The 17,035-nt window shown below is 43.1% G+C and overlaps 1 protein-coding gene across 9 annotated transcripts in view; it reads left to right on the top strand.

Annotated features, from left to right (window-relative positions):
• Positions 1-17,035, top strand: part of PLEKHA5 (pleckstrin homology domain containing A5) — a 239,741-nt gene that overhangs the window by 156,913 nt on the left and 65,793 nt on the right. For all 9 annotated transcript variants that reach the window (XM_066633193.1, XM_066633191.1, XM_066633189.1 and 6 more), the window contains exons 6-7: positions 13,466-13,570; positions 16,641-16,713. In XM_066633193.1, the coding sequence (XP_066489290.1) occupies positions 13,466-13,570; positions 16,641-16,713 (178 nt within the window). The remainder of the gene's footprint in view (positions 1-13,465; positions 13,571-16,640; positions 16,714-17,035) is intronic.

The raw sequence follows: 17,035 nt of genomic DNA, 5'->3' as shown, positions 1-17,035 counted from the left end.
TATCTGTATCTGGGAACAGAGCTGGAGCCAGTAGTCGTTAGCACATCTCCTGGCAGTCTGCTGGACTTTGCTGCGAGCAGCTCAGAGGGCCTGCAGGTTGCACTCACTGGGACAGGCCCTGTATGCTGCTTGAGCTCTCCTCTTTTCCTCAATGACTAGTGTCAGCTCCTCAGAGTGGGCTTTAAACCAGTCTGTCGCCTTGTTGGTCTTCTTGCCGAATACAGACAAGGTGGTGTTGTAAACGGCATTCTTGAAATGTTCCCATCTGTTGGATGCGTTTGCGTCGGCCGGGCCTGGAAGAGATTCCTCAAGCGCTCGTGCAAGTTCCTCCACTTTTCTCTGATCACGGGTCTTGCTGGTATCAATGCAAGGTCTTCCTTCCTTTTTCGTGTGATACAGTCGCTTTGTTTGCAGTTTCACTCTGCTGCACACCAGGGAGTGGTCAGTGTCGCAGGCAGCACCCTGATAACTACGTGTGATCTTGATGCTGGGAAGGCTGGAGCGTCTGGTGAGGTCAAGCTGGTGCCAGTGCTTTGATCTTGGGTGTCTCCAAGAGACTGTATGTTGGGGCTTCGTGTTGAAGAACGTGTTGCTGACACAGAGACCGTGATGACAGCAAAACTGTAGCAGGCATTGGCCATTTTCGTTCATCTTCCCAGTGCCAAACTGACCTAAGCAAGTGGGCTATGAACTGTGATCAGCACCAACTCTAGCATTGAAATAGCTGAGGATGAACAATGGCTCTTTTACGGGGATCTTCTTGATAGTGGTGGCCAGGTCATCGTAGAATTTGTCTTTGGCTTCTGCTGGAGACGACAGAGTCGGTGCATATGTACTGATGAGAGTGACAGGTCCTGCTGATGAGTGGAGCTGCAGGAACAAAATTCTTTCACTTCCCGCAGTAGGTGGGATGATGGATTCCAGCAGGATATTTCTTAACGCAAAGCCAACGCCATGTTCCCTGGTTTCGTTTGGTGGTTTTCCCTGCCAGAAAAATGAGAAATTTCTCTTCTTGACAGATCCCGAATCTGGCAGCCTTGTCTTTTGAAGGGCGACGATGTCCATCTGCAGTCTGCTCAGCTCCATGTCGATGACAGCTGTTTTGCGTGCGTCGTCTATTTCTTGCAGGTCATCAGAGAAGCCAGGTGTCATTGTCCTTACGTTCCAGGTGCCCAGCTTTAGGGCAGAAGTTTTCTGTTTTCTGTTGCATGGTGCAGAGTTGTCGATCCGCTTCTCAGTTTTCACCCTAAACCCCACGCACCCCGTGAGGTTAACGGACCGTGGCGAGGCAACACCTTACTGGCTGGGGACTGCCCAGCTTAAGGCGGGTGGTAGCTGCCCAATGAGATGCAATTATCTCTCCCACCGTCGGAAGCAGCCCTTGGCATCACGCTCTACACCAATCGAGCAAAGACTTATAACTGGTAAACTGCTGCTTCCCGTGTTGTGCCGACACTGTATGGCGAAGTTGGAGTGTCCTCTCCAGTGCGCGAAGCCTGGGTAAAGAAGAAATGGAGGATAGGCTGTTACCCATGCAGCAAATCCCCCCTCTCCACGTCACTGAAATGGTCCAGTGGAAAGGCAGAAGCTAATACGGTTGGTTTCAGCAGTGTCGCGGGAGTTGCCAGAGCGTGACTGTGTACAGCTACGAGCTGCCTTAGGGACTCCGGCTCTGGATTTTGCCTCAAGGTTGACTCCTGAAGCTTTTTCCACAACTGGATATAACCACAAGGCAGTGGAGGTTTGAGGTCAGAGTTTCCTTCTCTTAGATGAGCTGCCTTCCCAGGCTGATGAGTCCCATCTACCCGGTGGCAGTCCTCCTACAGCCCTCCTCTCTCAGCCTGCAGTCCTCCATCCCCCACAATCCCCCTTTCTGCCCCTCCACTCCTGCATCATCCCCTGGGGGCTGGGGATAAGAATAGGCCCTCAGTTTGGCTGTACTTGTCATAAGAGGTGACCAAACAGCCACCGGGGTTCCCTCACAGGGATGGTACAAAAAGGGCCTGTCTCTGGGACTGCCCTCCCCTGGGATTACCAGCACTCCTCCCCTTCCTCTCTCTGTTTCCCTCCCACCTCCTCTCACCTGGAGCTGCCAGGGTTGTTCCTGAGATGGCTGGGAAGGCTGCTGCCTCTGCTCTGGTCTCTGCCTTTGGGGGGTGGGCTGGCCCTGCCCACCTGGGTCCTGTAGCTCTGCCCAGCAAGGCAGGTCCTGGCTGGCTAGGCGAGGGAGTGCTCCCCTTCTCCCCTGAGGTGGGGGAGGGGCGGCTGCCCAGCAGCCGAATGGCCTGCGTCCTGTCTCCCCCCTCCCTCCTCCAAGGCGGAGGGAGAAGCGGGGGGTTCGGCATGCAGTGTTCCTCTGCTGCACTTTGCCGCCCACAGGAGTACCCAGGCAGTGTATGGGGAAGTGACCCCATGCTCCACCGCCTTCCTCCCTGATCCTCTGACCCAGAAGTCCTCTCCCTGGGTAGGTTGGGGACCTGTGGGAGGAGGGGAACCCCGACAGGCAGATTTGGAAATTTTGAGAAAACAATCATTTGGTTAAGACTACCCTGTAAGCTCATGGTTAGAATAGCCTGGACCTTCACAGCTCACTCTCCAAGCCACTAAGACATAGCAAGGTTTAGGGCCTCATTTCCTCACCAATCAGTAGCATCTGTGTAATCTCTGTTTTGTGGCTTCTTCCCTTCCCATTACAATCTAAGAACATGGGAGTGTCACTTTCATGGCTGAAAATATCCATGTGGGGATGATGATTAATTTTATTTTGCTTACAGATAAGCACTTGTACTGCTGAGCCTCTTGGCATATGTGTCATTCTCTGAGCTGGATCAGAGTGTTAATTGTTCCCATATGATATGAAGCAAACAAACAGCTCATAGAAGCATCCCCGTGTCTCTAAACCACAGCATGAGGTGCAACTGTGTTTCTTCCTCTTCCACTATGTTCTTCTGGACATAGCTAGAGCTTGTGTGACTACCTTCTTGTATATATTTCCTGTTCCTGCTGCTGCAGAGCGGAGGGGGATTTTGGTTTCCTCTCTTGGAGATGCACATTGCTTCTCGCCTTCACTGTTCGCCAGTTTTCTTTACTTTGGAAAGTACTGCAAGTCTCTGGTGACACATCCAATTAGACAGATAAATCAGTTGAAACTGTATTATGAAGGAAGGGGGGAAGATACAGAATTCAAAAATTTAGTATTTTAAGAAGTGAACCAAGACCCTAGCAAAACAAAGGTTTTTTTTGTGCCTTTCATGGCTGAGGGCACTGCAAGTGTTTTTATCCCTCATGAAACTCAGTAAAGCTAACATAAAGATGTATTATTTCTTGCAACTGCCTATCACAGTAGGAAGTCGTTATTATACTGACCCCGAATGAACACACACACGCGGTTCTTTGGATTTTGGAGAGGCAATCAAACAGGCGACAGGAGAATTCAAAGAACTTCTTAACGTTTACTGTTTGCAAACGGGACCCCCACACACTTGGAGGACCCAGAAGGATTGCAATCATGCAGGTTTTATAGGGAAAAATAACATACAGGCAGACGCCCAAAACAACATTCGGCATGTTATCAGTACAGGATGTTGATCTGAGGATGGCAATTCAATACACATCAGCAGTTTGTTTACAGAGATATCCGTTAGAGGGGGTCTGGCACTCTGACTCATCCCTTTTACCCTAACCTTTTTATCCTCGTTTGTTGATTGCCCTTGTCTAGGACCTTTCTGTTCACCCTTGGAGGCGTAATATCACAGTTAACTGGTTCTCTGAGAGGGATAGCTTTTTGGTCAGGGAAGAGCCTTATGGGTGAACTGGGCATCTTGGGATATTTCCATATTGTGAGCTGGGCACATTGTTATCAGTTTTCCCCCCTGAAAACAGAAAGGAGAAAGGGGGACAGAAAAGAGGTGGAATTTTAGCAAATTAGTGAAAGTTAAGGTATGAATGGAGGGAATTTCCTTAATTACCCAGGATGCAGGTAAACTGGGCCAGCAGTGTCAGCTAAAATGCATATTAGCTCCTTGGTGCCAGAGCCTGTCTAGCAACTTTCAAGTGAAGTTTACCTAAGTTAATGCTAAATACAGGTATAATCCAGAGTTTTGGTACAAAATACAGAAGTTACTGGAATTACATTCAGGAAAGCAAACACAAACTGAAGATAAAATGGAAAATAATAGAATGAATAGGAAATAAAAATGCTACACTAAAACAACTTCATTCAAAGAAATCATACATGCTCATAACAGCTCATTATTCATCGGCCGTGAGTCCCCTCAGCAGGTCCAACTCCAACATATTCTTCAGCATCAGGTGAGCAAGGTGTTCTTCATCTTCCAGCAGCTGTCTTCTAGGCGACGTAGTGTATAGTCAGTGACCTGACCAGCTTGTACCTCCCATGTTGAATCTCCATCTGTTTATCTGGGGGCATGTGGCGAGGGACCGGTGTAACCTCTATCTTGCCATCTCTTCAGTGAGTGTACACAGGTTGAGGAAAAGAGGTCTGGTCTCCTTCGCAGCCAAGTTGCCTCCACCATTTGTCTCAGTTCAGAGGAGCACAGGCAGGAGCCGTCTTTAGGTCTGAACCAGCATTGGTTGGAAGTTAGGTCCATGTAGCTCTGGACTTGCTTGAGCTTGTCCAGTGGATGTGTTGGTTGGAGTTAGCTGCACTGACTCTGCTTTGGAGCTCACTGCAGATGATAATGGTAAAGCCCTCATGATTTCTGAGTATAAAGCAGAAAAGAAAAGTTAGCAAAGCAAAACACATACTCAAGGGGTCAATGTGGTTTCTTAAGCAGTGTATTTCAGGGTACACTTTCTCTGCGTTGGAACACATTCGAGACATCTCAAAAGGAGATATTGGAAATAGAAAAAGTACAAAAGAGAGCAACTAAGGTGATTGCTGGGCTGGGGCACCTCCCCTATGAGGAAAGGCCACAGCGCCTGAGCTCCCTTAGCCCTGAAAAGAGACACCTGAGGGGGAACATGATTGAGACATACAAAATCATGCATGGGGAGGACACAGTGGACAGAGAGATGCTCTCTGTGCACTCTCACATAACACCAAAACCAGGGGACATTCACTCAAAATTGAGTGTGGGGAGAGATGAGTTAGGACAGACAAAAGAAAATATTTGTTCACTCCGTGTGTGGTAGGTCTGTAGAACTCCTTGCCATAGGATGTGATGGTGGCATCTGGCCTGGATGCCTTCAAAAGGGGATTGGGCAAGTCTCTGGAGGAAAAATCCACCACTGGCCACAAGTGATCATGTGTATGTGCACCCCCCTGATTCTAGAAATGGGCTATGTCAGATGCAAGGGAGGGCACCAGGGTGCAGGTCTCTTGTGCCCCTACATTCAAACAGTTAAACACAACTAGCATAGCTATTAGCACTTGGAATAAATTAAAGGTTAAAGTTATTTTTGACCCTTGTTACCAAAACCTTTTAGTGAACTTGATCTTAGATGTTCAGGTCCTTTCTTTGTTTTCTCCCCTCCTTTGCCTAGACACTCTTGTTGATATCAAACGTTCAGATACTGCAAATACTTCAGACTCTTTTAGCTGCTTTGGTCTCAAACAAAGATAAGATGCAACAATTTACTAAACATAGGAAACTTAAAACATTGTGAGAATAGCAGTTCAGGGAGTGCAATATTGGAATAGCGGCAATTTGCTAGCTTTAAACCTGCACACAGACATTGATTTACGACAATAAACAACAATAATACATATTGTGACTTCTGCCAAAACACCATGAAGGCACTCTGTACATGTATGGTTCTTCTGGAGAAGGTGACAGGCCAAGCTTTGTCTCATAGCCTATTACTGTAGGAGTCCTCTTTAGATTTGAGAAAATACAATCAATTGTTTTGAGAGAGATATGTCAGTTGCTTGGCTATGTCTGGTACTCCGAGTCAGTTTCTCTTAGCTCAAAGTTCCTTTGGTCAGACCACATGGCCCTTAATTCTATTTTCCCTCTCTCTCTTTTTCTTGGACTGTTCAACCTTAAAGGGCTGGTGTTGTTACAGAACTCTGTACGTGGCCTGCTTGTTGGTTGGTTTGCTGTAGGAACTAGAGAAGAGGTAATAACAGTACACAAATACAAATACAGTAGCAGAAAGACACTGTGCTGACTTTGCTTACATTCTTGTTGAGCACAGAAGGTTAGGTGTTTTAACACATTCTCCACAGAGAAAGTAAACAGGTAGTCCAGGGCTACCTCTGATTGAGTGCAATTTCTTATCATTAAGACAGAGGAAAACTGGAACACATCATGAACTTTACATACTACAGTCAGCCAAATCTGACCTTTTTTTTTTTTCCTTTTTTTTTCTTATTCTTTTCTTATTCAGAACTCTTTTGATTCCCTGGGGGCTGGAGAGAACCTGGGTTTTTCCTTCAAGGAGGACACAAGTTGGTCCTGCAAATACTTGCACAGTTCATTCCTCTTCTATTTTCTCTCTCTTCCCCCCCCCTTTTTTTTTCTTAACATATAAGTAGAATTAAGAGAATGCAAAATTTTAATTGCACCACAATACTTTTTACAATGGGGTGAAAGCTTAACATTAAGAGATTATTTGCTGAGGGACTGTAACCCTTGAAAATATCCATCATCGATGGAACAAAACATTTTGTCCAATTATCTTAGGGTTATTCTTCATGTTCCCTCCCTCTTGGATGAGGGGGGGGGGTTTGTGTGAAAATAAAGCACATTTGATAAGAGTACTCTTACATGTTTAAAAACAGAAAAAAAGGAACCATGGTACCAAAAATGGTAATGAGCTCAATATACAAAAATAATAAAAAATTGTTGCAACGAATATCAGGCCTATTACAGAAAGGAAGTCATGTGGACTTAAGATAGACTTCACTATAAGTCAAAAACAAACAAGAACAAAGATAGACAAAGCGCTTCTTTCATACCACACACACACACATCCAACGAACATATAGAACATTTTAGTATTTATATGTCTATAAGCGGAGAACATAAGTAGAATTAAAAGAATTTGTCATGACAATCTTTCCATTAGAAAAAGAAATACTTCATTAGTATTAAACCAAACTAAAATATATACAGATATAGGCATCAGGGCTTAGTTTCTGTAAAGGAAATGAGATTACGTAAATTTGTCCTCTGGAGGGCAAATGCTGTTTTCTTTGTCTTTACTTGTTGCTGAAACAAAAAAGGGTTAAAACAAAAGATAGCCATTGCAAAGTTAGGCATTTAGAGGCTTTTTCCTTGTTCCCTAGGAACAATGCTTCTTAGTTGCTGGAACACACACACAAAAAAGGGTTAAAACAAAAGATTGCTACTAGTTTGCACTCTGTGCATGCCTCGAGGCACAAAGGCTAGGAGGGTTTCTCCAGCTTTCCTTTCTCTTGGAGGGGGGGAAACAGAAAGCACAGACTTCCTGCATTTCATACCTGTGAAATCCAAAAGTTATTAAGAATGGTTAAAGGTTGTATTTAAAGAGAAACACACTTTTGACAACTGTCTAGGTTGGTTGCAGCTGCAATTAGTCTTTTTTAGTTACCTAAATAGGTAGGAAGCAAATCATGGTTATTATTGTAGCTGGAAACTATACTTTAGGGTCTCTCTAAATCATTCTGAGCATTTTTAGCTTGTATTCTGACCCCTAGGGTCTCACTGACTCAGTTTTGCTGATCTATATAATGGGCACCTATATTGTCTTGCAGGCTGTGTTTCTTAAGCAAACATGCAGTGCAGTTTGTTCTTACGTAAGTGCATTAAAAAACACTAAGTTCAAATGAGCCTGATTCTGAGCACCCATGAACAAGACAGCGAATTGTATCTTGTCTCTCAGACAAAGGAAGACATAACACATCATATGAAATTGCCAAGCAGATAAGAGGGAGGGATGTCAGGAACACTGAGGGGAAGGGGCAGGCAAGCAGAACATTGAGTACTTTGGAGGAGAGAAGGGAGGGGGCCTTGTTGAAACTCAGGAAAGATTCAGTGTCTAATGCCTTCCTGAAACTAAGGAGACCTGGTTAACAACATATGGAAATTACCTTTTGCTGAAAGGTACTGAGCTGGTCAGTAATGCGCCCATTCAGAAGGGTGGGGTTTCCCCTTCCCAGAGACTCAAAGTTATCCAATATGCATTTCAAAGGGTTTCTTCCTTCAGGCCTAGGCTCTGAGTGCCTCATCTTAATTGTCACACTGGGCTGGCCTCCTGCCTGGGAGCCTCCTGCCTGGGGTCTCAACTAGACCAAAACAGTGACTCACTCATGGCCAATCCTTCAAAACCTTGGGGTTTGCTGCCTTGACACACACACACACTCACACTCATATTCTCATTCGTATCTCAATCACACAACACTCAGTCAGGCAGAGAACCACGTGGCCTTGCTCTGAAGCCACGGAGATGGGCAAACACACACAACAAAATGTACAGTAATACAAACACAATCACCCTCCCCACTGAGGTTTCCCACTAAAACCTCCGTTCAAACTTCAGAGTCCCCACCCTGGGAACTCACAGAGAATTCTCACATAAGCGCGCTGTACCTTCCCGCGGGTGAAGTTCCGTTCTCCTGGGCTCTTTCTTGCGCAGAAGGAGACAGTCAGATTCAGAGACAACCCAGCGCCAGGACACACACAAGGGGTGCGGGAGCAGACTCATTTTATCTTCTGGCGGTGCGCTGTCCCCTACAGTGACTTCGTCTCGATCCTTGCAGAGCCTTGCCTTCCAATCCCAGTCACGGCACCATAAACTGACCCCGAATGAACACACACACGCGGTTCTTTGGATTTTGGAGAGGCAATCAAACAGGCGACAGGAGAATTCAAAGAACTTCTTAACGTTTACTGTTTGCAAAATTTTAAGAGTATATATAGTAAGAGTTGACTGACTTGCATGAAAATCTGTTTGTCTTATGCCTTATGCCAAGGCAGGCAGAACTGATTATGGGGGAAGAAGCCCAGTAGACGCTCTTCAGAGCTGCTGTTCCCTGTAGTCTGAAGAAAAGTTTGGGTTTCTGATTCTTGACACTGATGTTCTGCTCAGCTCATTTCCATTTGAAAAAGAGCTGCATTCTTTCATTGAAATCCTTGTATTCTTGGGGTGTTTCACCAAGAAAAGTGGTCCAATTCGTTTTTCCACCCTACCTACTTCAGTTATTACTGTTTCAGCCCATAACAGTAACATACTGTCAAGTAGGTCAGGCATGAAATGCAGCCTGCACCTCTGCTGTAACCAAATGGGAATATTTTTTCATTAGTCCATCAGAGTCTAAATCTCATTCTGTTGATGAGAGATGGCAGCAGTAGTAATTAAGCAAAGAATAAAGTCAGGAGGGACTACTGTAATGTACAGGCGTGCCCCAGTATCCTCATATTCAGTAATCACAGTTTCAGTTATCGGAGGATACCATGGATATCAGAGTTGCCTTTTTAAAAAATAGGGGGATCTTGCTTTACCAGGACTGCAGACTGCCCTCTGAACCCTGCAGCCTCTTCCTGGACACTCTGAGGCACCTCCGTTTCTCCAGTTTAGTCCCAGAATGCAGCACAACCAGGAATAGAAGGCATCACATTACATCCTGGGACCTGTAGGAGAAATGGAGGAGCCTTGGAGCAACCAGGAAGAGACTGCAGTCTGCTCAAAGGTTGCCTGCAGGCTTGGAAGCACAGCGATTTTGCTGCAATAAAGGAACATTTTAAAAATCTTTTTTTACCCTGTCACACAAGGAAACCCCCATGAAAATATGTAGAGGTGCTGGAGAAGACCAGTTTTCTTCTAGTTCCTCTGCACTGCATTTAATGTAATAGCTAAGTATGCAAACAGGTGAAATTTGACCCACCCAAGCCCATACAAAAACTTCTGGACATAAGATATGAAACGTGTCAGGTTTTCCATAATACAAAGCTTTTTTGCCCCAGATATCATCACAGGCATTTCTGTCATTTCTCCATGTGTGATCATCAAACCCATTCTTGATACTCCAAAAGGATAAAGTAAAAGAAACTGTGGGTGAAATGTGGTGAAAAGAATGTGATCAAGCCTTGAAGAAATTTCTGGCAAGCTCTGGAAAGCTCATCTTTTTTTCTTTACTATTACCGCTGGTTTCATATAACCACCAGTGAGAAGATTGCAAGCCATGGAAAAATCTTCTTTTGTAGCCACATAATTGTTTGCAGACTTAGAAACCCACTGTGTTGGGTCATGTTTCAGAATGCAGTCTTCCAAGAAAGCTTAAACCAAAGTCCAGATTTTGCAGACATTAATTTTAGCACAGGATGGAAAAGCAACCTAGTTAGTTCTGAAGGATGTGAAGTCTCCTTAAAACACTGTGAGCATATTTGCATGTTTAAATATAGGAACTAAATACAGTACCTATCCATCAAGCAAATTAGCTTTAAGGCAGTTGTTAGAAAACATTCTCTTTTTTCTTTTTCACTGTTTTGAAATGCACATTGTCTCATGACCGGGGGAAACAGGGCCGGGATTTAGAGGATAAACAGAATATTTGACAAGTTACTTGAATATTCTGCTTGATTAGAAAAATTAAATGTGTAGTGTTGCATTTCCCATAATGGATATTCACAATTATTGCTTCCACTTTTGAGCTCTGTTGCTCTTTGTGCTAATGTAAACAAGTGCCTATTCAAAGCTTTCAACAGATGTTTGGTTGCCATGATCATTTATTATTTATTCCTTAATTTTTAACTGTCTCTGCAGTGTCTTGTAAATTATAAAGACAGTCGGATGTCACCATTGCACTTGTACTCTTTCACACTTAATGAGCAGGCATGTTCATTCACATATACTTGAAGATATGCTTCAAGACATTAATCACTATTCAGCACAGGAATGGACCATATGTCACAGAAGTATCAGAAGCAATCATAAAAATTAATGAAGCTTGTTTGTATGAAATGGAATATAGTTTCCATTGCAGTTATGTAAAGGCAACTTATAAAAGTTGAGGTTATAGAATGGATCAGTTGATGGCACTTACATACATGACAGGTTATTACTTGGTGGTGTAATGTAGTCCAGCTTCCTTTTCCCTCAGTGGCCTACCAGTCACCTCTAGGAAACTCACAAGCAGGAAAGTGAGACTTATTTCTCTCCCACCATTACTCATCCCCAGCTGATATTCAGTGATATATTGCTGCTCAAGCCAGAGGTAGCACATAGTCTTCATGGCTAGCAGCTATTGTACTGTGCTGTATATCAAGTAGTGTGTAGCTATAGGCCTGTTCTCCCTAATATTGTCGGATTCCTTTTTAAAGCCATCTAAGATAGCAGCCATCACCACATACTTGTGGCAGTGAGTTCTACCAGTTAGGTACCATGTGAAGAAGTACCCTGTTTTGTGCGCTCTGAATTTCCCACCAATCGGTTCCTCTAGCTCAGGGCTCGACAAACTCCAGCCTGCAGGCCAGATCCAGGTTTCAGAGAAAGCCGTCCCCCGTGAGCAGAGCTTACTGTTTTATCATGTCGCTGTGTGTTTTTCAAACAGAACAGGTCATAGGAACATTCTGGGCAGTCTCACTTGCCCAGACATTCTGTGACAAAGCCTTCTGGGATGCTGAACAACCAACATGGCTGCCCAGAGTGTCCCTGTGACTTGTTCTGTTTGAAAAATGTGCTGCACAGTGGCAGAATGGTACGCTCTGTTCGTGTTAGGGAGGTCTTTTCTGAGACACAGTGTCCAATGTTCTAGATGATCCCTGTTTCTATTATTGTGTGAGAGCAGGGGTGGGGTGAGGGCACACCATGCATAGTTTTATAAATCTCAATCATATCTACCCTTAATCACCTTTTTCAAGCAAAAAAGTCTCAAATACTCTTATAAGTACTCTACAGAAATCTGGTTGCCTTTTGCACCTTTTTCAGCTCTACAATGTCTTTTCATGCATGGCAACCAGAACTGTACATATTTCAAAATGGTCACACCATAAATTTGTATAGGGAATTATAATATTTGAGTCCTTTTTCAATCCTTTTCCTATCTATCTCTAGCCTGGAATTGGAAGCCTCTTTGTTTCTGCCATAAAATAGATTGATATTCTCATTGAGCTATTTGCCACAACCTCAAAATCTCTTTCCTGGTTCATCACTGACAGCTCGATGTATATGTGAAGTTGGAATTCTTTGCCTCAGAATGCACCATTTAACACATTTTGACATTGAATTGCATTTGCCATTTGCTTGACAATATTTGGACAAAGGTCTCCTGAGAGAGAATGGCATGAACACCATGTTGAATTTACGTATAATAGTCATATGAAGCAGACCTGCTACACCTACTCATAAAAAAATTGAGGTACATCCAGACCTTTTGCAGTGCCAAATTACTGTGCCTTTATTGAAAGCCAATAATGGTTTTATCCAATAATCTCTTTAATCAGAGAGATGTGCTCATGCAGGAACTCCATGTATGAGCAAATCCTTGTTCTATTCACAGAAGAACTTTCGATAACAGAGCATATCCCAATGAAAGATCTGAATGCTATGTCAAGGTGATAGCAGTTGCTCAGCTAGTCTGGGGGATTTATAAGTGTGAGAAAATCATAGCATTAAAGTTGAGACTGAAATCCCTTAGCAGTTTGGCCCATCCCTCCTGTGACTTAGCTGCCTTGTGAAAACATGTTTTAATATTTTGGAAATGTGTGTCAGCTTTGCTTACAGTTCTTGCTAGAAGTTGTTTTATCTTGTATGTTCTAGGCCTTTTTTTAAAAACAGTGCTGTGTAATATCCCATCAAACCTCTATTTAAATGTTTTGATCTAGCAAGGACTCCCTCACTCTGCAGAAAACTTTGAAAATGTCTAAATCTGCAGAACATTCAAAGCACTTTAGGGCCCAATCCTAACCCCTGGTTAGGTCAGCGCAAGTCTCTTGCACTGTCCCATGGGTGTTGCAAACGTGCTGTAAAGCCAAAGCCAAATCCAGAGGCCAAATCTGGCCACTGTGGCACCAGCAGAAGGTAAGTTCACACACTGGTGTGGGGTCTCAGGAGGGTGGAACAGAGGCATTACCGGGTGGGGAGAGGGCAGGCCAGTGGGCGGGTGGGGTCAGAAGGGAGGTGGTGCCAGGATCCGGTACTTAGGCCAAATCCTAAACCCTTCCTGATCAGTCCAGCTTTACACCACCTTGCTCAGATTTGTGCCACAGATTTCAGTGGCTCAGATCCAAGTAGTTCCATTAGATTTATTATCCATTAGTAGCCCTGAGTAGATTTCCCTTACTCTGAGTTGCTTTGCAGCCAGCACTGTGTTGGATACAGCACAGGCTGACCAGCCTGCCTGTTCCAACACAGGTTAGGATTCTGCTGCTGCTGTTGTTTTTTTAGTAGATAAGTACTTTTTGATGAGTCTAAAGGGGAGCACGTGAGCAGAGAGCACTGTCTGTCTTTGAGGATAGCAATGAAAGTTGTATTCTGCATACAAGCTATTTACCATATTTTCTCATCTTTTCAAAATTTTTAGACATCACGTTCATCAAAGAAAGTTCATAATTTTGGGAAAAGATCAAACTCAATAAAAAGGAATCCTAATGCACCCGTCGTGAGACGAGGATGGCTCTATAAACAGGTATTGTTGTCTGCTAAATAGTCGATGAAAAACTGCTTGATTTAAAATGCACTGCTGTAATTGCCAAAGATAAAAATCTTTCCAAGTGCACACAGGCCATTGCTTTTTTGATTTCTCATATGGTGAGGGAAGTCTGCAAAAGGTGTTTGCCAGTGAATCCAGTAATTATAACTTAATAGTTTTGCTTTGTGAACTGAGCAATTGAGTGGGGAATTTATTAGAAGCAAAATATGGGAGTTATGGAATAGAAATTGGACAGTTCCTTGGGACAACTTATACATCCTCGTGATAAAGGCTCCTGGCACTTGGGGCGAACCAGGACTCTTCTGATCCTGCTGTTTCTAATACAGTAGAGCACATCTGCTTACAAGCACTATTGAGAAGTCTCAAAGAAAAACTGTGGTTTTGAAGAGCTGCCAAAGCCTATTAGAACAACAGTGGTAAGAGGAGTATTATTTCCTTGGTTGCCAGTCTGACACAATAACTTCTGTGCTTCTCTGATCAACCAGCTAACTTGAAATATGATGCAGAATATTTTGTTACAGTTGAAAAGATCATCTTCAAAAACTGAAATGCTCTTGCCAGTTTCAGTTGCTGTAATTAGTTGCCCATGACTGGTAGGCTAGTTTCACTTTTCAGTAGGTTGTTTCTCTGTTCTGCACTCTTAGGAGCTGCTTCAAACACTTGGTCCATATTTAAAGTTTATAAAAACTGTGTGTGAGAGATTACTTATTTCGAATCCCTGCATATGTTACCACATGGGCAAAGCTTGAAGTTTGGAGACTAGTATAGACCTAGATCAGTGATTCTCACACTTTTAGCACTGGGACCCACTTCTTTAGAATGAGAATCTGTCAGGACCCACCAGAAGTAATATCGTGTCCGGAAGTGACATCATCAAGCAGGAAAATTTTTCACAATCCTAGGCTGCAATCCTGCCCACACTTACCCAGGAGTAAGTTCCATTTCCCATCATTGTTAAAAGAATATACAGAGTAGCCTGTTCAATGTACAGGTCTGTAACAGTTCCCCAAATGCAGTCACATACCATGGTAGTATCAAGTCTAATATTAAAAATAAAATATTGAAATGAATGGGGACCCACCTGAAATTGGCTCGTGACCCACCTAGTGGGTCCCAACCCACAATTTGAGAAACACTGTCCTAGATGGTTTATACTGCTTGCTTGAGAGAACTATCAATTAGAACAGGCATCTTTGTGTCAAACACCACACGTGAACAAAGGTGTTAGCATATTACTTAAGTCATCGTTTCTGTAGCTTGTGTTAGTTTGTCTATATTGCATGTGTTTATATATAACATTTGCCTCATTTTAACGAACAAAGTTGGTACCAGACTATGTATTGTATACGTTGCCTTCAAAGACTTCAGATATGAAACATGATAAACAAAAATAATGGTCTTTACATTACCTGTTTGAAATGAAATTTCTGTCAGTAGAGAACTGGCCACCTTATCAGACATTTCTGAGACATGAGGCATAATGTTTCTCAGAAGTGCATAGTATAGGATTTGTGTCTCTGCCTAAGTGCATACATTTTGAAAACAAAAGAATCAACATATGTGCTTAGTGGTCTTAAAGTAATTATTGGATGCCCTTTTCTGCTTAAGACTATTCAGAAATTTGGCATTTTTCTGCCACTCCTGAATATCATATCAAACCTATTCACCAGGAGAGTACTTAAAATTCAGAAATATCTTTTCTTCTTTCAGCAGATTAACATATTTATTAAATTTTATTATCTGAGGATGCACACGCTGCTGCTGTGGTGATGGTAGCTGTTCATTCTGAGGAATGCATTGCAAATTGGTTACAGACATAAAAGCAGATAAAATTGGTTTAGAAATAGTTTTTTTTAATGTTTGGAGGCGTTTACTTGGCAGTAACAAAATGGATAATAAAAATAAAAACACTTTGGGGGGGTTAGCTTACATAGCTCCTTTAAATGTTTTTCCTCTCTCTGTCATACAGAAATCTGAAGCTTGTTTATATGGAATCAGATCATTGGTTCACGTAGCCCAAAATCATCCACTAGCAGTTTTCCCAAGGTTTTGTGCAGAGGTCATTCCCTGTTCTGGTATTCCACAACCTTTAACCACACATGCCAGAAATATAACCTGTGACTCCACAAAGTAGTGCGTGCTCTGTCATTCAGCTGCGGCCCTCCCCTGAAGCTTGAGGGAGTACCTTCTTCTCTAAAGCATGTACTGCATATAATAACATATTCAGCTGTTTCCAGGCACTGCAGCTTGAATTGGGATCCTTTTGATCCCACACTGTTTTCTCACTCTGTATGTCCCTAAGAGTCAACTGTAAGAGCTGTGACTTCTAGCACCATAAATCTGATCAACTTTAGGTTTTCACAGTTTCCTGTTGAATGTCAGTGTCTTATAGCCTGAAAAGAGTTAATTTCTAAGTTGATTGATACCAGAATGGAAGTTGTGCCCTTGTATAAGAGGTGCCATATAATTTCAGACTGCTGGGGGCTGATATGATAGTGTGAGGGAAAGGCAAATACTTGGAGCTGATTCATGCATGCATCCATATCACTTGAGTTCTCATCACTTGATTACTGTCTGAATCTGTAAACGGTGTTCATCAAAATCAGGATTTCTATTTGTAGTTATTAACCTCTGATGCATTATGCAAGTGTACAAGTCCTAACTTTAATATTGCACCCAACAAGTGATGAACATGCATAAGGAAAATAACCCTTGCACACCTCACAGAGTGAATTCTGGCTGGTGAAATTGCTTTTAGTGCTGAAGCTTAAGGAGCCCTTGCTCAGATTAAGCCTTGAAACCTGAACAGGAAACAGGTTCTCCAAAGAGGGGATGGTGGAGCAGTGGTGCTAATTCTGTATGCCCTTTCCCTGTTCCTCAGAACTTAGACCTTATTCAATCATCTAACAACAACAAATCCCATAACCTGATGCCCTTCCCACAACACTCTCTCTATATTGCCAGGTTAGTTTTTAACTAAAATGTTGAATCCACTGTCCCTCTTGTTAAGACTTCTTTAAAGCCTTTTTATTGTTGATGCATTTAGGACAGCACTGGTATGAAGCTCTGGAAGAAACGATGGTTTGTTCTTTCTGATCTGTGTCTCTTCTACTATCGGGGTAAGTTTTCTCAAAATTTCAAAGTAATTGATTTTGTGCTATGCTTTCCAAAAATGGAAGTACAGGTCCAGCCTATTTATACACGGATTTTTTATACACGGATTTGACAACGTGACTGGCCCCTGCAAATGAGAAGGAATGTGCTGATCCCTGGAGAAGGGGAAAAATGCACCCCTTTAAAATCACAGTTTAAAACACTGAACAGTCCTTTAACAATAGCCTCCTTAATGAGAGAGAGAAAGAGAGGGCAGCTGGCTGACAATCATCCATCCTGTCTTTCTCCAGGCAAACCCTCCCTTCCCCCTGAGTACATGAAAGAAAG

The sequence above is a fragment of the Tiliqua scincoides genome, chromosome 7, assembly GCF_035046505.1.
Source record: "Tiliqua scincoides isolate rTilSci1 chromosome 7, rTilSci1.hap2, whole genome shotgun sequence".
NCBI lineage: Eukaryota > Metazoa > Chordata > Lepidosauria > Squamata > Scincidae > Tiliqua > Tiliqua scincoides.
The sequence above is the reverse complement of the archived record's forward strand: the minus strand, read 5'-3'. Positions and strand labels throughout refer to the sequence as shown.